General features: G+C 37.3%; 1 protein-coding gene across 2 annotated transcripts; it reads left to right on the top strand.

Moving 5' to 3' along the window:
* The first annotated feature begins 8286 nt into the window (after nt 1-8286).
* Nucleotides 8287-22599, top strand: colec10 (collectin sub-family member 10 (C-type lectin)). 2 transcript variants are annotated; one of them, XM_044116123.1, is made up of 7 exons: nt 8287-8540; nt 11058-11129; nt 17457-17528; nt 20294-20347; nt 20590-20685; nt 21091-21302; nt 21415-22599. In XM_044116123.1, exons 1-7 carry the CDS (start codon nt 8441-8443, stop codon nt 21652-21654), a joined length of 846 nt encoding a protein of 281 aa, XP_043972058.1. In that variant the 5' UTR covers nt 8287-8440; the 3' UTR covers nt 21655-22599. The 2 variants fall into 2 exon arrangements, with proteins under 2 accessions (XP_043972058.1, XP_043972059.1); XM_044116124.1 differs by lacking the exon at nt 17457-17528 and having other exon boundaries at nt 8293-8540.
* Nucleotides 22600-23516: the final 917 nt, after the last annotated feature.

Below are 23516 nucleotides of genomic sequence, written 5' to 3'. Positions count from 1 at the left end.
CTTGACTACCCCAAACATTATTCTTTTCATGGTAGCTAAAGATGTGATATTTGTCTTTTCTGACTACAGATCTTTTCTTTCTTTGTCTTTTTATTGTAAGCAACTGTCAATGTACAAGTTTTCTTTCAAAACGTTTACATGTCTGAAGGTCAGGCATCCAAAACATAAATAACACCTATCTGTGGAAGGCTTAAAAAAAGAAAACCTCTGGTAAATAAATGACAAAAACCCCAAAATCTATGTGACAGTCATTTTCATGATGTAAACCTTTGAGCACCTTTTTGATATTAACGTACAAAGACAGAGTGGAAACAGCCTAATCTGTTAAATTGAATCAAAAACCTTTGGAAAAATAGATACTAAATATGTAAAGTATTTACGTTTGGGATGCACAGGGTGTCCTGGATGCTCACTTATTTCAACCTCCGCCTGGACGTTATTCTTCCAGTTAAACTGGCACTTTTGAGCTCCTGGGCACACCTGTAATGTTTCCATGACGTTCTTTTCCACAGTTGCTGCTTTTATTATCCTGAAAAACACAAGTAAACAGTCACATAAACACCTGCAGAACTCTTCTGTGCTGGTGATGTTTCCGTTATCCAATTTCACCATGACAACATGCCCAATGTCTTGTACACACACACACACACACACACATGCACACACACCCCTAGACCCACAAGGTGAAACCAGTAAGAGCTTTACTCTCGTAGCTGGAAACACACATAACAAGGCCCAAACTTGGCTCCTGTATTGTTCAGCTGCTGTTTTTGTGGCTTGCGTCCTTTGAGACAAATGTTTTGTCCAGAGAGCAAAGATTTCTCAGGAAATTACATTTGATTGAGATCCATGAAAGTCATGCAGAAAATATTCCAGTTCTAGACACAAAAATAAAGCTTTTCTTGAGTTTGTGCCAGATTTTCTTCTAATCAAACTTTTCAGTTCAAAAATTGAAACAGTTTATGTGATGTGGTGTAACCACCGTGAAAGCCACAGTTATTTTTTTATTTTTTTTCTTCCTCCAGCTGAATAGCTGGTTAATGACAACAAAGCAGACATGTGAAATACCGAAGTGCTTCTGTTCAGTTCTGCCACATTAGATTTCTCAGTAATGGTGTAAACACCAAGCTGAAACCCAAACTGTGAGCCATGTTTGGACATGTGTAACTGTAACTCCAAATACACATTTTATGATTTTCTCCCATGTGTCAAAGATGATAAATAGGAAAAAAAAAACAAAAAAACTAAAACTAATTTAGTTGGGTCTAGGATTAAGAGTCACTCTTTATTTTCAGGTTTATCTTTAAGTTAGGGAAACTTTTCTATGATAAATTAAAACTGTTTTCAGCGAAACACTTCCCGGAAGGGCTGGATGTTGGATCAAATTTGACGAACATAAATACCCATTCATCACTCTAAACCACAGCAACTTCACGCTGTTTCCATGTCACACAAATGTCAAAATGGATTATGGTAAGAAAACTTGTTTTTGACTGGTAGTAAAAAGAAAGTACATCCTCTGTCAATTCTTGGGTTTTAACATATAAATGATCTGATCATTACAAGGTTCTAAAATGATTTAAATGTAACCCCAACTGTACATAATCGCACACCACAGCTTCAACCATGTCATTATTTATTAAACAAAAAGATGAAACCAAAGCGGATAAGTTAATAAAAAAAAAGAAATACACTAAAATACTCTGTATGTTTGCGAAAATATTTGAAACCCTGCAATTTAAGATATTGAGGTTTTACTGTGACTCTAATAATGCCAATTTATCTTTAAGCCTGTGGTGTAATCTCGGAGATGTATTTTTAACATTTTCCTAATTTCAAAAGCTTCCTATAAATAAATAAAGTTCTCTCCAGGTATTCTGGTTTCCCTCAATAGTCAGGAAACGTGACTGCTAAGTTGATTAATCTCTTTAAGTTGTCATTTAGGTGTGAGTACTTTTTGTTGGAAGATTATTCTATTCTATTCTAGTTAACATAGTGAGTCAGGCAACTAATTTTTCCACATTGGACTAAATTGGATTGAACAGTTTTCTTCCTATCTCACACATCCACCTCAGAGATTTTTATCTTTGATGGACATAAAATTTTATTAATATTCTGAAAACCTTAAGTGAAGCAAAAAAATTAAAAACAAAAAATACTTTTCATAGCACTGTATGTCAGGGGGGCCTCATAGTGTAGACGCAGAGCAAGCGTCCCACATACAGAGCACATCAACGCAACCATCCTGGGGCAGATTCCCGACTCTGAGAACTTTGCTCCACGTCTTCCCCATTTTCCTCTCTGCCCTTTTCCTGTCTGGTTTTTGTCAATAAAGGCTTCTAGTTCAGAAAAAAATAAAAATAAAATCTACGCATCTCCTTCTAAACATCATAGTAGTTGTTTTTTTTTAAATCTATCCTGAGAATTTTGACAGTTCACATTTCTGTCATTACGGACTTGGTGTTTATTATTGAGATTGCTTTTGACTGCTAAGACCACCCACACCAGCACTCATGTGCTGAAGATAACCGAAACACGACTTTAATTGATTCCTGGTGAGAACCATTTGGTCATGACGAATATCAACCGAGATGCCTTCTCTGGAAAGTGAAATCGTTAACAGCTAAGAGATTCATCACGCAGGGCATGACTTTGGTTGTTACAGTTGCTTTTTGTGCGTCCACATGCTGCTTTTCTGACAAAGGGATATATGTACTGGCAAATACCAGGGAGTGCAGGCCTGGCTGGCCAATCATGACGTACACCCTCTACAGTAAATGAGTGCGGTTCGCAGCAGAGGTTACATAAATGTTTTATGTGCTGAAGTCGCTGTTGACTGATTTGTCATTAACACACATGTGGGCAGTTTGTGCTACTACTGGTGCTTTTAAATACGAATTGCACTTTCAGCGTGGACCACTAGCCAAGGGTTGTTTTGTGGTTACCGCTTTAGAGTCAACCCTCAATCCAGGAGTGTGAATCACTCTCTTAATTAGAGAATGCAGTCCTGAACCACATGTAAACAATTAGCCCTCCGGATAGCAGGGTTCTGTGTGCTTGTGTGCATGCTAGACACACATATTTTGAGTATTGCTACATTTTCCAGACCTTCCTTCAAGTAATGTAAGAGAGAAAGTTCAAAACACATTAACAGGAAAGACTGGTTAGATTTTATGGGAGATTTTGGTTATCTGTAGGTGCATTGTTTTGGTTTTCCTGTCTGCAGCAGTATCCATCAGCGGTGAATTTCAAAAGTTTTAACATTTTATCATCAAATTTATTTTCTCCAATATCTCCTGCTGCCAAATGTTAGTCAGGCAACAAATAACCCCCAGAAAGTAGTAACAGTCTCTGAAATGCACCCACATTGCCAACACAAAGTCGTGCTTTCTAGTGAAGAGGAGATGATACATTGTTAATTTTTTTTTTTTTACAGCTGAAATCTGAGAAACTTGCTAAAATTGATATTTTATCCATCTTGTCGTATCTTTTGCAGCTAGCAAAAGATCCTTGTTGTAGTAACCTGATTAGTTCACCTTCTCCCACAGATTTGCTGCGTCTCTTAAATCTCTTGTGGTGAACTTCAAGCAAGATTGTTTGCTTCTTTCTGCAAATACATTTCTCTCCTCACTTTTTCATTAAGATCAGATTTGTAGACTGTGTCAAGAACCAGTAAATCTCCCCTAAAAGAGTCAGCGAAGTAAAATTTATCACATTCACTGAATACCAAGATATATCTTTGGGATCACATTTTCTTAGAACATCTGGCAGCAAAACACCCAAAGCGATCAGATGTGATGCCCCCAACAACAGTTTTTACAAAGAGACTGCCCTGCACAAATCACACAATAACCTTTCCTCTACTCAGCTCTTCCCTCTTCAGCTGCAGGTGCAGGGGAAAACTAACCCACTACTTGGAGGAACTAATCCTCCACCCGGATTCACAGACGCCCCTTTCCTCACACTGTTCTTCAACAAATAGTTATTTATCATAAAACACTTGAATAACACAATATGCAAACTTGTTTATTGCATTAGGTTGTGTACTATTATGGGTGCGCACATTTAGTAAACACCTTTTGTTTATCTGAATCATTAACTACTTTGTTTTACTGAGTTTGAAGGAGTGGCTGGGGGGAAGAGGACTGGTTGAAAGGCAAACCAGGAAGTGGAACAAACCATCAGGCTGCTGGAAGCAGGGGACCTGATGTTCAAGAACCTGCCTCTTTCTCTGCTAATAGCATAACTGCTAAAACATTTTTGGTGTTGGGTTGTTTTGTTTTTACAGTTTTGTTGTAGTCAAAATGTGTTGATTTGAATTAGTTATTTATGTTTATGCATTGTTTGTCTTAGTCTCATCTCCCGCCCCTCCTCGTTTGTGCAGGCTAGCCTTTGTGTATAAATTTTCCTGTGTTTGTTGTGTGAGGTCAGTTTTTGGTTTGTTATCCTGAGTTAGGTATGCTTTAGGTGATGTCTTTTGGGCCCATTTTGCTATATTTTTTAGATTTGATGTTGGAAGTCTTTTGTGAAGATTTTTTGGAAAAATAAATAGAAAATATTTTTTTTATATATGCCTTTGTCCTTGTGCCTTACTGGTCGGTCCGTAACACTGACCTTAAATACTCATTCGTTACTTCTGCATGCTTGATAGTTTTCTCAATGAATGATTTATTTATTTGGTTGTTGTTGTTTTTTTGTTTTGTTTTTTTTTTCTAAAACTGAGTTTTAATATATTTCTTATTGGCTGCTTAGCTTTTTCTTTTTCTTTTTGCTTATCTGACCTCTTTGTTTTGTGACAGTGTTTACGGTTTGGCCGTACTTTTTCCAGTTTCAGGTGGCCGAACAATACGTCGTGAAATTAAATGTTTTACACACATTGATTGGTTTTACTGATGAGGTTACTTTCTTTTGCATTGGATTTTATTAAAGGGTTTCAATTTTCTGATTTTGATCAGACTTTGAAACCAGTAGCCTACATCATTTCCCCTCCACTGCTCAATTATGTGGCACTTTGTATTACTCTCTCGTGTCAACAAGAGTCTCTCAATGAAAACATAGGGTGAGGGAATTGTGCTGTGTGGAGAATATTGCAGCGAAACATCTGACGAAAAATGGTCCACAACTGAAACATCATTTAAAAGTTCAGCTGTATGTATTGTGATTGCTATGTTGGAGGAAATATCCTTCTGTATTTTACACTCATGAACTGTGGACAAGCAAAGCCCTATATGAACCACTGTACAAGTGGCTGTACATATAGTTTATATTATGCACTATGTTTGTGGTTGCTTATGATGGGATTTGCACTGACAATTTTGAACAAAAAGCAAGTAGAAAAAAAACCAGGCTTCCACGTTTGTCTCTTGTTTGCAAAAAAAATAAATATCCAGAGCCATAAACAAAAGCTTTTATGCAAAACTAACATCAACACATTCTTGAGCATGAAAACAACATAAGTTCGTAGCTTGGAGTAAATGGTGGCAGAGGCCAAAAGAAACTGCTGACAAGTTCTGTCACTCATCACAAGTCTGTAAAATAAAGGACATGTGTGTTTGGTTTGAAATGCTTTTCAAAGACAACCCAAAAGAAACAAACATCCCAATCAGCAATGAGGGCTGATTAATGACTGTGTTCTGTCCAAAGTGAATCAGGCGCATTGCTTTGAGAAGTGCAGCTTTGTAACTTGGCTGGAAGTCGGAATATCTGGTTATATTTCTCAGCTAATACTGGATATATCTGAGTGCTTTAAGGCTCCGAATGAAAAGAACTTTAAGACAGGCCACCCTTTAATAGAAGCAGCAAATCATAACTTCCCTCCTCCTTACTGAAGCTTTTGGTTTTGCACAAACACTTTAGCAGTGGCCCAATTAAAATAAATCTCCTTTTCAGTTAAGAGCCTTTCAATATTATCAGTCCTTCAGTGTCCTGTAAGGAACTGATCAAGCAAAAGGCCCACAGCAATTTTTCTGTCTGATGGGGTTCCTAAGAGATCCAAGGAAGAAGAGTCCTGTCTCCCATAGTCGTTTAATTTTATGATTGATTAATCTCAATGTCTTCTCTGGTCTTTTTCTTTGTTCTCCTAGGCTCTGTCTTTTCTATGCGTCCAAGACCTCATTATGAATAATATGTATGTTTATTGTAAATTAATACACCGTAGCATCCAGTAGACAAGGTTCTGTATTGAGCTGTATTATTTTGCATCAGACCGTATTAATATTTTTAAATCTTCTATCTACGATCTAAAATCTAGCATTAATATTTTTTGTCTCTTCTGTGTTCGAGGAAACACGTGCTTCATATTTGTTCCTCTTGAATAAATAGAAAGCATGTGTGGCTTTGCATTTGTAAGATACTTGGAGTCTTTCTCGTATTGGTGTGTCCTTTAGTGATGTAACACAGGTGGACCACATCTGTTTCTTTGGTTTTCTCATTTCCTCACAAAGACTCATTTTGACTATGATGGCTGTAGGCCTGTGGAGCTGTGGATCACATTTTCAGCCTACACTTGTCCTGTTGACAATGGGATGTTTTGTTGGGTTTTTTTTTTTTTAAAAAAAAGCTGTTTACTTAGTGTAACATTAAAGGAGTGTCTTTATTTCAACCAAGATTCATCTATGAGCTCAGCAGATGCTTAGTTTAGCTTGATACAAAACAAATATTTGAAATATGTGTCACCATTCCTGTATCATAACGTAGCATTGGAAGAAAAATCATTTTTGAAATTGGCTCATGGCTGCAGTGATTAGAAGCCGTGCAGCATGGGTCTTCAAGGGTCCGGTGAGTTAAAAAAGGATAATAGAAGTCGGCATGTGGGTTCATGTTTACTGTGATGGATGGGCAGTGCAGCCCATGTTCCCTCCTCTGTCTCTGTAACACTTTAAATTAGAAGCTGGTCTCTGACAAAGAGACTGTGGTTGCTGTTTGTTCTTGTTGTTAACAGGTCATAAAGAATCTTTGCAGTCTGAAAAGATTTTCGTCATGGACGTGCAAGGGCTAAGATGCAATCTTTTCAGCACACAAAACAGGCTTAAGTTTGAAAATTATTTACCAGCAGACATCCTTTACTAGAAATTCTGATTAGACATTGCCTAAATATATGTGAATATCCACTGCAAAAAAAAAAGCCCTTAATCTAAATTAATTTGTTCAGTTGCCAAGAAGGGGGAGCTCTATTGGACTTTTTTTTTCATTGGATTTGGGTCTTTGCTTGTTTATGACTACACCCTCTGAGCCTCCATTTAGTTTATTAAGACCAACAAAAACTAAAACAGCTGACAATTGAAGTAAGTAAATTATCACTTGATCCTGTGGTTACAATAAAATGTTCTGCTAGCAAATTTTAACTCCATGTGTTTGTTACATTTTTAATTCACTACTTTTGTGTGAACAAAGTTCTGTGTGATTCTATATTGTGTTAAACATTTCAGAGCATATTATCAACTATGTATTATAATTTTTAACTCTGTTATACAAGGACTTTCACAGATTTCAATTGTCATCGTGTGACTTTAAAGATACCCTCGCTGGCTTTTAGGATTAAGTCCAAACAATTTCCAAGTAGATTGCTAATTTGACTTTCCATTGAGCTTTTAAATAATAAATGAATAACATTTGGATGTAAATATTGTCTGACCATGTCAAAATGTTCTAAGTGCAAGCAGCCCCTGTCATGAGATAGACATGATGACAAGAATGATAACATTTCTGCAACTGAAAAGTTTGAATCTGAGGCAAATATGTTACAAAATATGTTTTTAAAATATGTTTTAAAACTTTCACTATGTCATGACAGTATGGTATGTGACAGTTATTCTATGAGAAAATCAATTTCCTCCTCCTCTCTGAGCTATTATGGTGATCTGCAAAAAATGCACTTCTCCTGGTCAAATACAAGTAATCAGAGGCAGGAGGAAGGTTGTAGTGCTGTCTATCACACTTGTGTTCATGGCAGAGGAGCAACTCTTTCCTGGAAAACAGTTCAAACGCTGTCCTCTGTGACCATAATAGCTAGCATGAGCGTTCATAAAAGGATAATAGTCACGAATGCCGCATCCTTGCAGCAGAGAGATTTATGCTATTTTAATAATTTTCTGAAATAAACTGTTTGCAAATCTTATGAAATATGCTTTGATGTATTATTCTGCTGTATTGTCAGAATTTTTTAATGTACAGGCTGGGCGGACAAACAGAGGAATGCAGAGGTCTGCTCTGTGTTATTGGATGTTTTGACAAGTCACTGATAAGACTTTGTCCACCAGTGTGAATGTGTTTGTGTTTTAGTGCTTCTGCTTGCTCTATAAACCAATATTCAGCTCTCTTCTCAGCAGTGGGAGGCAGTTTTTCTAACATACCTTCTCATCCAGGACACAATACTGCCTTCTGGTTGTTAAAACAAACCAAATAATCAGGATCATCTTCACTAATCTGCAGTAGCTTGGAGATGCCTCATCTGTTTAGGCTCTTTGCGTTTTTTTCTGGTTTCTGCTACATTTTTGCTTCTCCAGAAGTCTGCACCAACTCCCTCATACCCGGAGCTAAAGGTAGGTTAAGATATAACCCTGCACATCATACCATTTAGACTAACTTTTTAATTACGTTTTAGGAAATGTGGGGTGAAAACAAAATCAGCTCTTGGATTCAAGCAATATTTGCTCTTTCTTTTAAAACATTTTCATTAAATTTTTTTTAAAAAGTATTTTAAACTTAACAAACAGATATCTCCTGTAGAGAATCCCCTGCAACATTTTAGGATTTACTGAGCAGATGATAAACACACCAAGCTTTAAATATCCTGTAGTTTACAAGCTGGCTGTCTGCATACCAATCGACTTGAAGGGAATGCCTTCCCATGTGTGTTTTCCATTTTACAACATCCAGTAGCTAGCTATCCTGCTGTTTCAGACAGACAGAGCTTATAAAATTCAAAGTTGAGCTTCAGTTTCATTTTTTTTTTTTTTCTAGGATTTTTTTACACAAAAGAAAAACGTAGCCTGCAGCTCTGGCTGAAGTGAAAGCCAGCCAGATTTTTCTCAATCCATGCTGTAAAAGTCTAAAAAATGTTAAAAGGCCATTTATCACATTTTGTGTTCTTTTGGACAAATATGTCTAATATTTGCGCTTTTGCAAACTCACTCTCTAGTGTAACACAGTGGTGACACGGATCAGAAAAGAGGCAACTGTATCATCACATGCACTTTCACAACCTTCCCCTGACTTCTATCTAAAGGCTAGAAAGTCCCATTGAGTCAGTGTGTATTTAGACAGCTGCCACTAGGGTGAACTGATTATTTGTACAAGACTCATCCAGATACGAGTGACCACAAGGTCAGTCTCCCACTGAATAGTTGAGTGGGCGTTGGACGTGCATTTTTCTGTGTTCCATACAACCCAAAAAATGCCTTATTTATTTAAAGCATAACTAGAAGGGGAGAAAAAAAGACTCACTTTTTATTGCTTTTACTGTTAGCAGACTACATACTAAAAAAATTTTGGCAGCGCTTGGACAGTGTTGATATGAAAATGTTAACTTTATAAAAGAAGATTTAAAATGAAGTGAGAACTACATTCACATTTTCTGAATGTTGGAATACTGTCTCAGTACCAGTAAAAGTATGTATATTCCTTTAACCTTCGCAAAATTTCAAATATTTAAATATATTTAAAACATATTTTAAAGGGATTTTATGTGGTTGACCAACACTGATTGTTTTTTTTGTGAAAACCTGCGAAAAATTTTTTTACCCATTCTTTATTTTTTTACTGAATAGCTCGAGCTCAAGCAGACTGCATGGTAGATATTAATACAAGTTTTCTGTTTGTTTTAGGTCCGAACTTTGAATGGGCCATTCTAACACACTGATCCAAACTATTTCATCGTAGCACTGACTGTATTTATTTTTTTTTTTTTTGCATCATTGTCCAACCTCTTCTAAGGTATCCCTCTATTTAGCTCCATCAGTCTTCCACCTCTCACTGCTGAGGAAAAGCAATGCGACAGTACAATGCTGCCGATGCCATGTCAAGTAGTGGTGATGGTGTGTTCAGGACAATTTGCAGTATTTGCTTTTTTTTTCCTGATTGATACTCTTCTTAGGCCATGAGAAGAGTATTAAGTAGAATTAAGTATTAAGTAGGTTGGAAGTAGAATCTCACCTTTTTAATTCTCAGATGCTGGGTTGTGCAGTGAGATTCTCAAATTCTGGAGTGTTGTTTTACAACCTGACTCTGTTTTAAACTTTAACTTTATCCCAGAGCTGTCTGTTGTGATGGCTGTTCTCTAAATGTTTCCTAGGAAACCTCTGAGTCTTAACCGCCATAATGATCCTGAAATTTCATTACACAAGACTGGACAGGAGCGTGATCTCGAGAGTATTTTATTTTACTCAGAGGTATCAAGAGGGTAAATAAAATGCATCCCACACTGTTTTAGACTTCAAAGTCCATTTGCTCATTTTCTCCCCGTTTCACAATTGTGCCCTACTTTGTGTTATGTCACAAAAATCTACTGAAATGCAAGATGAAAAATGCAAAAAAAAAAAAAAAAAAAAAAAAAAAAAAAAAAAAAAGGTTGTGAATACTTTGCAAAGTTCAGTAAATTTGACATGAAGAATCTCAGTTTGATAGCACACCTTAACTACTTATGAATTTGGTATTTTAATGGTCTCAGTTGAAAATGATGCACCTTCAGCAGATATGTGAGATTTTGTTCTGATTTCCTTCCAAGTATTTGGTCATCAGTGGCCTGCCAAAAGCATTTCTCAGAGATCTCAGTAGAGGTTTTCACTCTGAAAAGTTATTGTATTTTAATACAACAATAGCGCTGCTATTTAAAATGTCTTGACTGAAACTATACATTAAAATAGTATGTGGTGCAGTGAGTTGAGAGACTTGTGGTAATACCAGCACAGGGATTCATACACAAATGTAATGAACCAAAGAAATAAACTGAATGTTTTCTTGGCCTAGAGCATGTGTTATTGCATAATGTGTCATCCTCCTAATAGCTTAACTTAAAAAAATGAGTTCATGTCAGCTCAGTTTTCTTTGTTGAAATCCAGGAGATCAAGGTGATGATGGAGAGCAGGGAGAAGAGGGAAAGCATGGAAAGAATGGACCACCAGGATCGCCGGGTACAAAAAATATCAGTCACACACTCACATGCGTATAATGATTTTACTTTTTTTAGCCTTTTTTTTTTTCACATGCATGGGGGGAAAAAAACATAACATTCACAATGGGCAGCAGTACCACTATATATTATTTTCTGGCCAAAATTACTATTGTCCTATTTTTAGTTAAATCACTAAGTAGCTCACTTCACTGTTGAAAAATTTGGATTTCATTTAGTCTAACTGTACAAAGACATATGTGGTTTTTTATTTGTTTTTTTTCCAACATTTAGTAAAGGTCAGACTACTAAAGGACAAAAAAGGGAAGTAAACAAGAATCTACTTCCTGCACTCCTTTGTATGCTGCCAGAGAAAGATCAAATTTGGGTTTTTTTTGTTTGTTTGTTTTTATACATACTTTTTGTTGAATCTTTCAGTACTGATGGTTTTCACATGAAGTGTTAGTATTGTTTCCTAAGTAACAAGCCATAAATATAAATACCTAAGAACTACTTAAAACCAGACATTTCCTCCCACTTCATAAAACGAGCGAAGTGTTTTATTCTAGCCATTTTTAGGGTAGTTAGAATTACCAAAATTTGTTCCATTTTCTAAATAATTTAAAAGGAAGCTTACTAAAGTCAGATGTTTCTTTGTTCTAAGAGTCTCTAACTTTAAACACTTTGCAAAAGATGTCATCATCTGACTGTGCTGGCTTCTAATTGTTATTTAAGTTTAATAGTACCAAGCTCTCAAACAAACAGCTCTCTTGTAGAACATCAGGGTGAAAAGAAAAGAACTGACCCAAGACATCTGGAAAAGACTTGTAGGCCTTCACAACTCTGGTTCATCTTGTTACAACTTCCAGATGCCTTAAGGTGCCACATTTCTTTCTGTTCAAACCACTATAGATAAAACAGAACAGTATGGGAATGTCTGATGTCTGGCCATTATACTGTCCAGGAGGGAGATAGGTTCTGGGCCCCAGAGGTGAACATGCATTGGTGGGAAATGTGTGAATCAACCCCAGAACACAAGTAAAAGACCTTGTGAAGAAACTGGCTGAAGCTGGTGAAAGAAAAAGTGTTATTATTGACCCTAAAACAAATTATGTACTGACATGATAGGGAAGACCACTCAGAGGGGAAGAAGCCATTACTCTAAAAGCAAAAAAAAAATAATAATAATAATAATAAAAAAAATTTTTTTTAAATGGATCAGATATTTTCAAATGCACACAGGAATAATTATCTTAATCTTTGGAGATTTAGATAGCCAACATTCTACTTGGCAGGAGAGCGAGGGAATACTAAATCCCTGAAAACACCATTCAAGCTGTGAAATCCAGCGTCAAGTTTTGTGGGTGTTTTGCAACCTGAGGGACTGGTGCGCTGCGCGAAATAGGAGAGAACATAATGTGGAAATAATTAAGAAGCATCTTAAGAAATCCGACAGATGATTAAAGTTTGGTCACAAACGCTTCTTTCAAATGGACATAAACTCAAAGCCTCTGACAAACGTGAGTCAGTTGCACCATTTCTGTCAGGAATCGGACAAAAAGAAGCACGAGCAAGGAGACACAAATGTTTGACCCAATCAAAAAGAACAGACAATTCCACTGAGTACTGCTTAAGTACTCCACGCTTCTGGCTCTGATGAGGCTGTTCTTAAAAATTGTGTTTTAAAAGAAATGCTCTCTCGTTATTTTGCTATTTAGTAATACGGAACAATTTAAGTAATCATCGCTGACTGATTTAATGTCAGACAGTAGAAAAAAGTCTCGCATCTGGTTTCAACTGCTTTGTGTCTTGTATGTACACACAAAAGGCAAACTTAAAGGCACAACTTTCAGACTTCTATTTACTCTGTGTCCTGACACAAAGCAACGAAATACTTCTCTCTGTAGCGCGGAGCGCTTGTGTGTGAGTACTGAGAACACACCGAGAAGGTATGGGAAGTGCACGAGAACCTTTTTCAACTTTTCAACTTTACGGACATCATTCACAACCTGTCATTATGGTTTTTCTGTCCGTACACTTACTGACAGCCATGAAAGCAGGTCTCTGCAATGATTTCGTTAGTACACCATGTCGGCAGCGCAATAGATGACGCATGTATTCCCAGTCTTAATTTAGGCAGTGTTACAGGAAACAGTTGCTTAATTTTGGAAGCTTAAAAGGGAATCCATGACTCTCAATGCACTGGAGGGTAACAAAAACTATTTGTTTGTCTAAACGTATTAGCATCAAAAAGCTGTTAGCTTTATTCTTACTGGATTTATCAGGATTTGTCCCTAAGTTAAATGGAAACATGCACCCACTTAGTACAATATTTTCCCATCTAGTGAGAAAACAATAGTTAATAACTTGGCATATTCAATTTCTTCTATTTCTGATGTTTGAATATTTTTAAGCTGCCTAATGCTGTTCAAAATGTGTCGAGTTGCACGTTTCCTTTGGGAATTGCACCTTTCACCTCTTTTATCCACCAGCAGCTGGAGAAACCAGTCGTTAAACCAGTTTGAGGAGTTGGCCATTATAAAGTGTGACTGCAGTGATAAAAAGGCCTGTTATCTGGACGCTCACACAGACCGTTTAACTGGCGAGCGTACACACTGCCAAAACAACATTAATCAGACGTTATAGACACAGAGGGAATGAGGAGAAAGAGAAGCCAAAATCAGTTTCTTCCTCTCGCAAAAGACAAAAACACATAATCGCTTCTCACAGTGTGCTCTCCGCTCACCACTGTGAAAACATTTTCTCTGTGAGGCTGCCTGCAAAGCTTTTTGACAAATAATCCAAGCAGAATGCGATGCAAAATTTGTAAAAAAAAAAAAAAAAACTTCTCAAAGACAAAAGCGTTGCATTGTGAGAAAGTGCGACAGTGGAGATGGAGAATAGTTTTGGAACTTGTTAATCAAGACGTCAGGAACCTTGTTGGGACATGAATATTTGTGGACATCGGATTCTAAAAGTAAACAGAATCAGTCAAGGTTTAAGGTTCTGATTAGATATGAAATGCTTTCTCAGTGGATACTGAGAAAGCATCCACTTTCTCAGTATCCACTGAGATACTGAGAATACTTTTCACTCCAGAGTGAAAATCTTTTCACTCTGGAGTGAAAAGATTTTACCGCCTTCCTGATTTTCTATTTTTGTGCATGTTTTTCACACTTCAGCATTTCAGAACATCATAGGAACTGAAATATATGTCAACGACAACACAAGTAAAATCAAAATGCAGTCTTTGAATGAAGATGTTTATTATTATGGGAATAATCTTCCCCAAAGAATTAAAACCTACAAGGCGTTGAAAAAGTGATTGTCCTCCCTGTTTAAACAAAATGTAACTGTGGTTTATCACACCAGAGTTCACAGGCTCTAGCCACATACAGACTTGATAATTGCCACACTGTTCTCAATCAAGACATCACTTAAATGTTTTGATTGAGAACAGGGATTGAGAAATGTCTGACAAAGTTAAGTTCACCAAATGATTCTGAAAAAGTAAACATGCAGAGATCCAAAAACAAAAATTTAAGAGCAAATGAGAGAGAGAGAAAGTAATTGAGATTTATCTGTCTGGAAAGGGTTACAAAGCCACTTCCAAAGGTTTACAACTCCACCAAACCACAGGGAAAGCTGTCATCCACAAATGGCGAAAACATGGCATGGTGGTGAAACTTCTCAGGAGTGGCCAGCGGACCAAAATTATCTCAAAATCTCAGGGACAACTTATCCAAGAAGTTATAAAACACACACAACATCCAGAGTACTGCAGGCCTCGCATACCTCAGTTAAGGGCAAAGTTCATGCGTCCACCATTAGAAAGAGACTGGCCAAAAATGGCCTGCATGGCATTGTTCCAAGACAAACAACATATCCTGCTGAGCAAACAGAACATTAAGGCACGTTTCGTTGTTTTCCAGAACACTTCTTGATGATCCCCAATTTTTCAGGAAAACATTCTGTGGAGTGATGAGTCAACAGTTGATCTCTTTGGGAGATATGTGTCCCATTACATCTAGCGTGAAAGTAATGCATTTCAGAAAATGAACATCATACCAACAGTATAATATGGTGTTTGTAGCATGGTGTTCTGGTTCTGTTTAGCTGTTTCTGGACCTGGAAGACATGTTGTGGCAAATGAAGCATGAAAATCCTAAAGGAAAATGTCGACCATCTGTTTTTGTGACCTTAGACTGAAACCAACTTGGCTTCTGCAGAAGGACAATGATCCAAAACACACCAGCAACTCCACCTCTGAATGACTGAAGAAACATGAAATGAAGACTTTGGAGAGGCAAGTTCTACCTCAATCCTATTGAGATGCTGTGACATGACCTTACAACGTCTGTTCATGCTGGAAAACAATCCAGTGTGGCTGAATTACAACAATGCTGCAAAAATGAGTGGGCCGAAGTCCTTCACAGCACTGTAAAAAAATTCACTGCAAGTTATCGTAAATGCTTGATTCCAATTGTTGCTGGTAAGTGTGGCCCCAGACAGTTATGAGGTTTAGGGGGGTAGTCATTTTTCACACAGAGCTATGTAGGTTTTGATTTATGTTTCCCTTTATGATCAACGCCTTCATTTAAAAACTGTAGTTGATGTTCTGAACAACTCAAGTGTGGAAAACATACAGAATACAAGGAAATCGGGAAGGGGGCAAACACTTTTTCACACCATCGAGGTTCTTATAAGGCTAGCTGGACATCTTTTATTTGCATGTGTGTGAGTGTGTTTTGGCATTTCTCACCTTGCAAAGCCAATTTTTCCAACAAGTACTCTGTTGTGAGGAACCACTGCTCTTTCTGGGTAAGGCATAAATGCAGTTACTAAAATGAAAGGAAGTCAATGCAAAGTCCTAATGTGTGTAGAAATGCTAACTTCGGGGTCAGGGTTGGGTTAGAGAAATGAATGAAAAAAACAAATGAAGTCAAATCAAAGTTCCTGTGAAGAATGAAAGACACACTTCTGGGCATGTGCCCGTGTGTGCGTTTGTGTGTGTGTGTACACATATGGCTGCGTGTTTATGTGTGTGTGTGTGTTGCAAATCCTTCCAATAACAATCTGGCCTCTTCAGAACATCACTTAGTGCTTGAAACACTATTAGTTTCCAGTTGAATAGTTTCCTGAGGAAACACTAGTTCAAGAGCTGGCAGAACACCTCTGTCTGCTCTGTATGATTCCCACACAAACGCTCTCACTACCACAGGTTCTCTTTTTTAATCTGATTCTATCCTACATTCTCATTTCTGTTCACTATAGCCATAAGGACAATAACAAGGCCTATAGTATCTTGCAAAAAGTATTCACACACCTTGAGCTTTTTCACATAAATGTTCTGCTTCAACCACAAACTTCATTCCAATGTTTTATTTGACAGACTTTTATTTGGCTCCACGAAAGTTCTGGAAAACCATTTGGCGTCTCAGAAAGGGAAAGACGCGACCGACCCAAGCAGTTTTGGCTTTGGGGAGGATGTGCGGACACAGTGGAAGGACCACAATGAGAATCTCCTCAATTTGGTCTCCCTCAAGGCAGCAGAGTCTGAAGACTTGGGTCAAGGCAGTTCCATCCGCCATGACAGAGTTGCTTTAGGGAGTTGAAAAGCTCCTCAAATGCCAGGTGTGGATGTAGGCGTTGGATATCGTACAGCTGTCATGATTGGTATGCCTCTTTATAATCTCATGGACCCCAGATTAAGGAGGTGCAATGCTGCTTTTATCTTGACTGTAGAGCAGTGGCTCAGATTATTCCCCTCAAGAAATTACTGGGTGTTTGTTTGGCCCATGAGGGTTTTGTGCATATGAAGAAGGTTTCAATGACTGTACCCCAAGGTTTTGGGGGATGATGCAGTAGTATATCCCATACTACTTGTTCCTACATTCCACTTGTTCAAATGCAATTCCATAATATCATTTAAAAAAAAAGAGGAAAACTAAAGTTCAATTCTGAAACAGTGTTTTATTAATTATTCAAGATTGTTCAAGTTTCCTTTCAGAAATCAAAGTATATAGCATGAATGATAACTACAAAGCTTACATATTCCATAAATGTTTTAAAAAAAATCCGAATAAGTTCTTAAAATAAATAAAAACATATTTATAGTTGAAACTTTGTATTGCCATTCTGACCCTTTTTAATCAACTTACGTTTAGTAGAGTTGTTTGAAGTTCTGTGTGACCAATATTTTCCACTAATATTTTTGTGTGGTCTGAAGATGAAGTGACTGAGAACAATTGGATTACAGACCAAAATGAAAATTAGTTAATGCCATTTTATGTCTTGTCAGTTTTTTTAAATCACTAATTATCCTAATTGTTCCTTTTTCCTCACTCAGGTGTGCCAGGTGAACCAGGTCTTAAAGGAGAAGTAGGTCCCACAGGAAAAATGGGCCCAATTGGAGAGAAAGGTTCAATTAATCATTTTAATTCCAGGTCCATCCTAATGTCTATTAATCCCCTCTTTTAGTCTTCTGTTTAATGCTTTTGTAAAGACACAAAGCTTAGTGTCATTAGTCATATTTAGTGTTTACTATAATCAGAAACTCAAGCATGTGCTTGTCTTTAAGCAGTCTAAAGGAGAAAAAATATCTGTTGACAAATTATTCTTAGGTTTTATAGCCATTCACAGAAAAAATTCCCAAAGTTTCACTATGCTGAAACTTTGGGAAAATTTATTTGTGACATCCTAACTGTCCTTGAAATTTTAGAAATACCCCGAAGACGAAATCCTTTGAGCTTTGATGACTTCTCTATGTTAATAAAATAAAAACAAGAAAGCAGAAAATCCTTCCACATGTTGGGACACTTAATTAGTTTAAAGTTTAAAACAGAATTAATAAATAGCTTTAAATGGCTCATTAACTAATTTAAAAGTACAAATGGTCCACAAGAAGCTAACCTAAGTGTAAGGATAAGCTTTATGACATCAAAAGACAGAAAACCGTCTTCCCTGCAGCATGATGTCAGGCTTATGCATTAACCACAGTGTCTTTATTCCAGTTTTTATAGGCAGTCGAGTTCCCCTGCCTCCCTGTACATGCAGCGTTTCATGCGTTCATCATGTTTAATACTCTTACAGGAAAGTGACTCTGCATCAGCTTTCTCACAGAAGGAATGAGGTCACAACTTTGGATTAACAATGAGACTGGAAGCCCAGAGCTCATTAAACACCTGGGGGAAAACAAAATAGACTCGGGATAATGCCAAGTGCAGCAGGGTTCAAAACTAAAACTGAACTACTGTTTTATGGCATGTTAATACACCCTCACAGAGCCATTAAATGCGGTGAATTTCCACATTTGCATAGGGTTAACTCATGTTATTACCCAAGTCATGTTACCTTATAGCAGTACATCAGTAGGCAAAGATTTTATTTGCTGTAATACCGTACATTTAACTGCTCATTGTGTTTGTGCAAAAGAAACTAATGACAATATTATAACTAACAACATCAAGACGCTGTTTATTTCTTCCTGTTCTTGGATATAACATTAGTAGACATTGCTAGAATTTAAACATAAGTTAAAGTTTAAATCTTATAAGTTCATTATATTTATGCCGGGAGGTTCAAACTGTAACCTTTCCACCTCAGTCCAAACAGAGCTGTGCAGGTGTCACATGTCACTCTTCTGTTCCTCATCCATAATTAGGCCATTGTTATGTTTGAACAGCAAATAACTTCCCCAAACCTTACAACTGCCACTTGGGTTAATTTCCACTGTGAAGCTGCAACATGAGTGAATAGGTGAATTACAGACATTAACAAAGAGAAATAAAACAATGCAGTTACCTCTAATATGAAATAGCTCAAATTTGTGTTTAAGAGCTGGAGATTGTATTTGAACTATTGTAAGGTAAGGTGCAGTGGGATGGTACTGACCAAGGTAAATCTGCAAGGATGAGCAGTGAGTTTTAAGTGTGACCCTGCCATCTGCTGGCGAAATTAGATACCACATAAGCCCTGTGTTTTTTGTTGTTTAAATCCATCCATCAATTTTCTAACACCCTTGTCCCTAGTCACTGACAACGTAGCTGGTGCCTATCTCCAGCTACGTTCCAGGTGAGAGGCGGGGACAGGTTGTCACCCTGAACAGGTTGTCAGTCTGTCGCAGGGCAACACAGAAACAGACAGGACACACAACCATTCACACACACACATTCACACCTACGGAGAATTTAGAGAGACCAATTAACCTGACAGTCATGTTTTTGTACTGTGGGAGGAAGCCGGAGAACCTGGAGAGAACCCACTATGCACAGGGAGAACATGCAAACTCCATGCAGAAAGATCCCCGGCCGGGAATCGAACCCAGGACCTTCTTGCTGCAAGTCCAAAAGTCCAACTGTGCCACTGTGCAGCCCTGTTTTTTAAAAATTGATTGGATTTATATATATATTTATTTATTTATTGTTACTTTACAAATTCAGTGTATTTTAGTGTCTTTTATTTGTGCTACACCAACACATAGTTGGGCATATAGGGAAGTGGAAGATGGATGATATACAATAAATGTTTTATCTTGGAAAAAAGCTGCGGCCCTCTTGAGGCTGACATCTTAAAATACAATCCAGTGCAACCTATTGTCTCTGGAAATAATCAAAATCTGCAAGAGCAGCAGAAATTTACAACTTATGTGCAAGGTTCTGTTAGCAGGACAGTGCCAAGATATTACAAAAATAAAGTCAAAGGAAGACTCTTTTAAAGATTGTCACAAGTTATGTAAGGGACACGGCAAACATGGAAGGATATTTTTGGTTTAGAAGAGACTGATGTTGAATCTCTGGGCATATCTGCAATTACTGTGTGTTTGTTGTACACTGGCTGCCCATCACCCTGAGTGAACTATTCCTACATTAAAATATGTTTGTAGCTGGCTAACAGCATTATGTTGTGGACATGATTTCTCCAGCAGCATCAGGGAAGCTGATCAGAGTTGATATGAAGGTTGAACAAAGAGCTATATTCATATAAGTGTAGACTCAGGGGGAATTAACACTAATTCATGCAACACATTTTAGATTTGTTTTCAGAAAAATTTTGAAAGTCAGATATGCTTTTCAAATATAGAACTACAACACACATAAAAGAAAATGTTCAAGGGGGTAGGAATACTGTCACAAAGAACAATTCCTTTAAAATGGCTGCGCATTTGTGATTTTTATCAATCTTCAGGTGACAAAGGTCCTAAAGGTTTTGATGGACCAGTCGGGCTCAAAGGACAAACTGGTGAGAAAAATTCAAACAGACACCCTTTCTTTCGATCATGTTTGTGTGTAAATTTAATTTTAAATATTCTGGACTCCAGCTAGTATTTCTGTTAGATACTTTCATACTGTCTTCTCTTCTTATTTATCTATTTTTTACTTTCTGACAAAAATGATCAATTATATACTTGAGGCAGCAGATTAGTTATTACAATTATTTGACAAAACACAGCAAGTTGTGATAATGCTTGTTTTATCTATCAGGTGCAACGTGTGACTGTGGGAGGTACAGGAAGGTGGTTGGACAGCTTGACGAGAATTTAGGGAAGCTGAGGAACGCTGTTAAGTTTGTGAAGAACGGTGAGTTGTCAGCGAGAACCTTTAACCAAACATATTGAGAGAAATGCTAAGGTAAAGTTAAACCATATTCCCTTGTGATTTCTGCATTAAGTATTTTTGTTTTTACAAGCATAATCTTGCCATGGGGTTCAATCACATCTTGATACAATGCAAATGTTTTCTCCTGTATGGCGTACCAATTTAATGTGTCTTAAAACAGTATAGGTGGATTTGATGAAAACTTTCTCAGTATCCCTCCATATTACTGTCTGAGGATTTACAATTATTTGCTATATAATGTGTGAAGACTCACTATTATTTGAGTCAATTCATCATCTTTGGGAATTATGATGAAACATATTTTACCAAAATAAATGATTCATTTCTAAATTGACTCAAATTATTCTGAAAATCTTTCCCTTCCAGTTGTGCTGGGCTTGAAGGAGACAGAGGACAGATATTATCTGCTTGTGAAGGAGCCCAAGAAGTTCAGAGAGGCTTCTATGAACTGCAAGCTGAGGGGAGGCACACTGGCTATGCCAAAAACTAACGACATCAACCGGCTCATGGCAGACTACGTCAGTCAGGCAGGGCTGACAAGGGTTTATGTGGGAGTGCAAGCTCAGAGCAAAGGCACAGTAAGTGTTTAAGACCTCCAGGTAGAAACAGCGACAGTGATGCTACTTTTAAAGACGGCACATTTTATGTTGTGTGGATTGCTAAATTACAAGAAGATTTTTTTTTTTTAAGGATGGAATTGGAAGAAGTTATATTTATGCAGACTCCACTCCTCTGCGAGAGTTTGCGGCTTGGAGCCAGGAAGAGCAGCTATATTCCACATCATCTCCGGCCACCAACGTCAGCTGCGTGGAGCTGCTCAACACTGGGACATGGAATAGAGTGGAGTGTGAAACTCCCCTGTTCTTCGTCTGTGAGTTCCCAAAGAGCAGGAGAAGAGGCAGAGGAGGAACGGCTGCTTCCGCTTCATAATGACATTTAAAATGAAGGAATATCAATATGACTAGTTTGCTGTTTTTGTCCACAGATACAGAAAGTGACAGCAAAGAGTTGCCCTTGCTTAAAGCGGGATTGAAAGAAGTGCTGAGACAAATTCAGTCACTTTTAATAACATTATCTGAAATATGCAACTCAACAAAACATTTACATTTTTGTTATATAGAAAACATCCGTTCAGTATGGTGATTTCTTTTCAAATGTCATAATTGTTAATAGTTTTCAGTGCTGTCGCCATGTTTTAATTATCTGTAATTTACATTATGTCTGGCATCAAAAAGTAAGGAATACACTTAATACAAACATAGGTTGCCTTTCAACTAACTTTACTTATGCACTGCTTCATTCAAGAGCTGTTGTATCCTGTTTAGGCTCCTGAGGGATAGCGCAGCTACAACTAGAGGTTGGTCTTTATTCCTACTTTAAAATCAAGTTAAACAGTAAAGCACAAGAGAACTGAGTTCAACATATGCAAGCAGAAAAAGGCAGTTTGTCAAAACAACCACATCCAAAAAGAAAACAAAAAGCTAGTTTATCAAGTTTCAACACCTGACCCATAACATCCAATGTATGACAACAATGACTGTTGTTGGTTGTTGATGGCCAGGGGCTGTTAATGACAAAATCTAAGCAGCATTCTGCTTCTACCAAGATTTTACAGCAAGATCTGGACATGTCTGACACACATCAGCAGATGGCCAGAACTGATGGCAAGATTTAGTCTCCTTCGGGGTTTTACTTTGTAATGTACAGATTCATATATTTTAATAATGATAGCGTCACATGAGTTGCATGAGAAATCTGTGCTTTTAAATAAGTGTCATTGTAGATCTTTGGAACTTTAATAATTGTAGTCAAATAAATAAAGCGGAGCCACTGTTTGACTTTATTAAGGTGTCAATAAATTTTTACTCAATTTTCTGTTTCTGTTTCCCTGTGAAGTATATGATGTGTAACACAAAGACCCATTGTCTAAAGAGCAAATAATTGCAATGTTTAAATCAACAGAAAGACTTTTTTTGCTCAAGAAGTACTAACATTAACATGAAGATTTTGCTACACACTACTCGAATTTAATTTCAAATCATGTGCTTTGGTGACCGAGATGGAACAAAGATTAAACCTTTTAGCAAGAAACTCTCCAGATAGCCGGGAAGTACTAATACAAATATGAATATGGTGATGGATCTGTGATGCTGTGGGTATTTCTCCTCTATAGCTTTGGAAAGATCATCAGTGTTCTCAAGAATGCTTTAACATGTCAGGGTAAGTAAATAAAAAAATCTTCTGTCAGAAAACTGGTACTTGCTTAAAGAACATTTTATTTGTCATGTGTATATTAGCCTTCATTTGAAGACATTTGCTCACTTCACCTTGCAAAGACTCTCTAGTTCTATGAGGTTGAGGGCATAGCTTTTGTTAACATTTCTCTTCAGGTAGCCCCATATGTTGGACTAAATTCTATGCAATGGTAACCCCATTCCCAAATTGCACTTACCAAACATATTGCAGCTCTTTTAGTTTCTGTTAGCTTTTTGACGGCCTTCCTGATCATTTTCGTGTTTTTTGTTTGTTTGTTTTTTTCTTTTTGGCTTCTTACTTATAGAGAAATTTGAATTTTAATAATGAACAGATGACTACCTTAACTGCTGTGATGTTTTTTGTGCCAATCTCCTGACGTATACCTTTGCACAGTAAGATAATTTTAATTTTAGGTGTAAACCTGGCACCCTTTTACATGTGACAGCATCTTATTTTTGCATCCAATGCTGTGATCAATTTGGCATTTGACAATTTGTAAAGAGGTAACAGTTTAGGTCCAAAAACTATTTTGCATA

Source organism: Gambusia affinis, linkage group LG05 (genome assembly GCF_019740435.1).
Source record: "Gambusia affinis linkage group LG05, SWU_Gaff_1.0, whole genome shotgun sequence".
Lineage (NCBI taxonomy): Eukaryota > Metazoa > Chordata > Actinopteri > Cyprinodontiformes > Poeciliidae > Gambusia > Gambusia affinis.
This window is presented reverse-complemented; position numbering and strand designations above follow the sequence as displayed.

Excerpts from the sequence above, each read along its gene's own strand:
- colec10 (XM_044116123.1), top strand. The coding sequence starts at position 8,441 with ATGCCTCATCTGTTTAGGCTCTTTGCGTTTTTTTCTGGTTTCTGCTAC. Across the intron at positions 20,348-20,589 it reads CGGGCTCAAAGGACAAACTG|GTGCAACGTGTGACTGTGGG; the intron begins GTGAGAAAAATT and ends TTTATCTATCAG. Across the intron at positions 21,303-21,414 it reads AAGCTCAGAGCAAAGGCACA|GATGGAATTGGAAGAAGTTA; the intron begins GTAAGTGTTTAA and ends TTTTTTTTTAAG.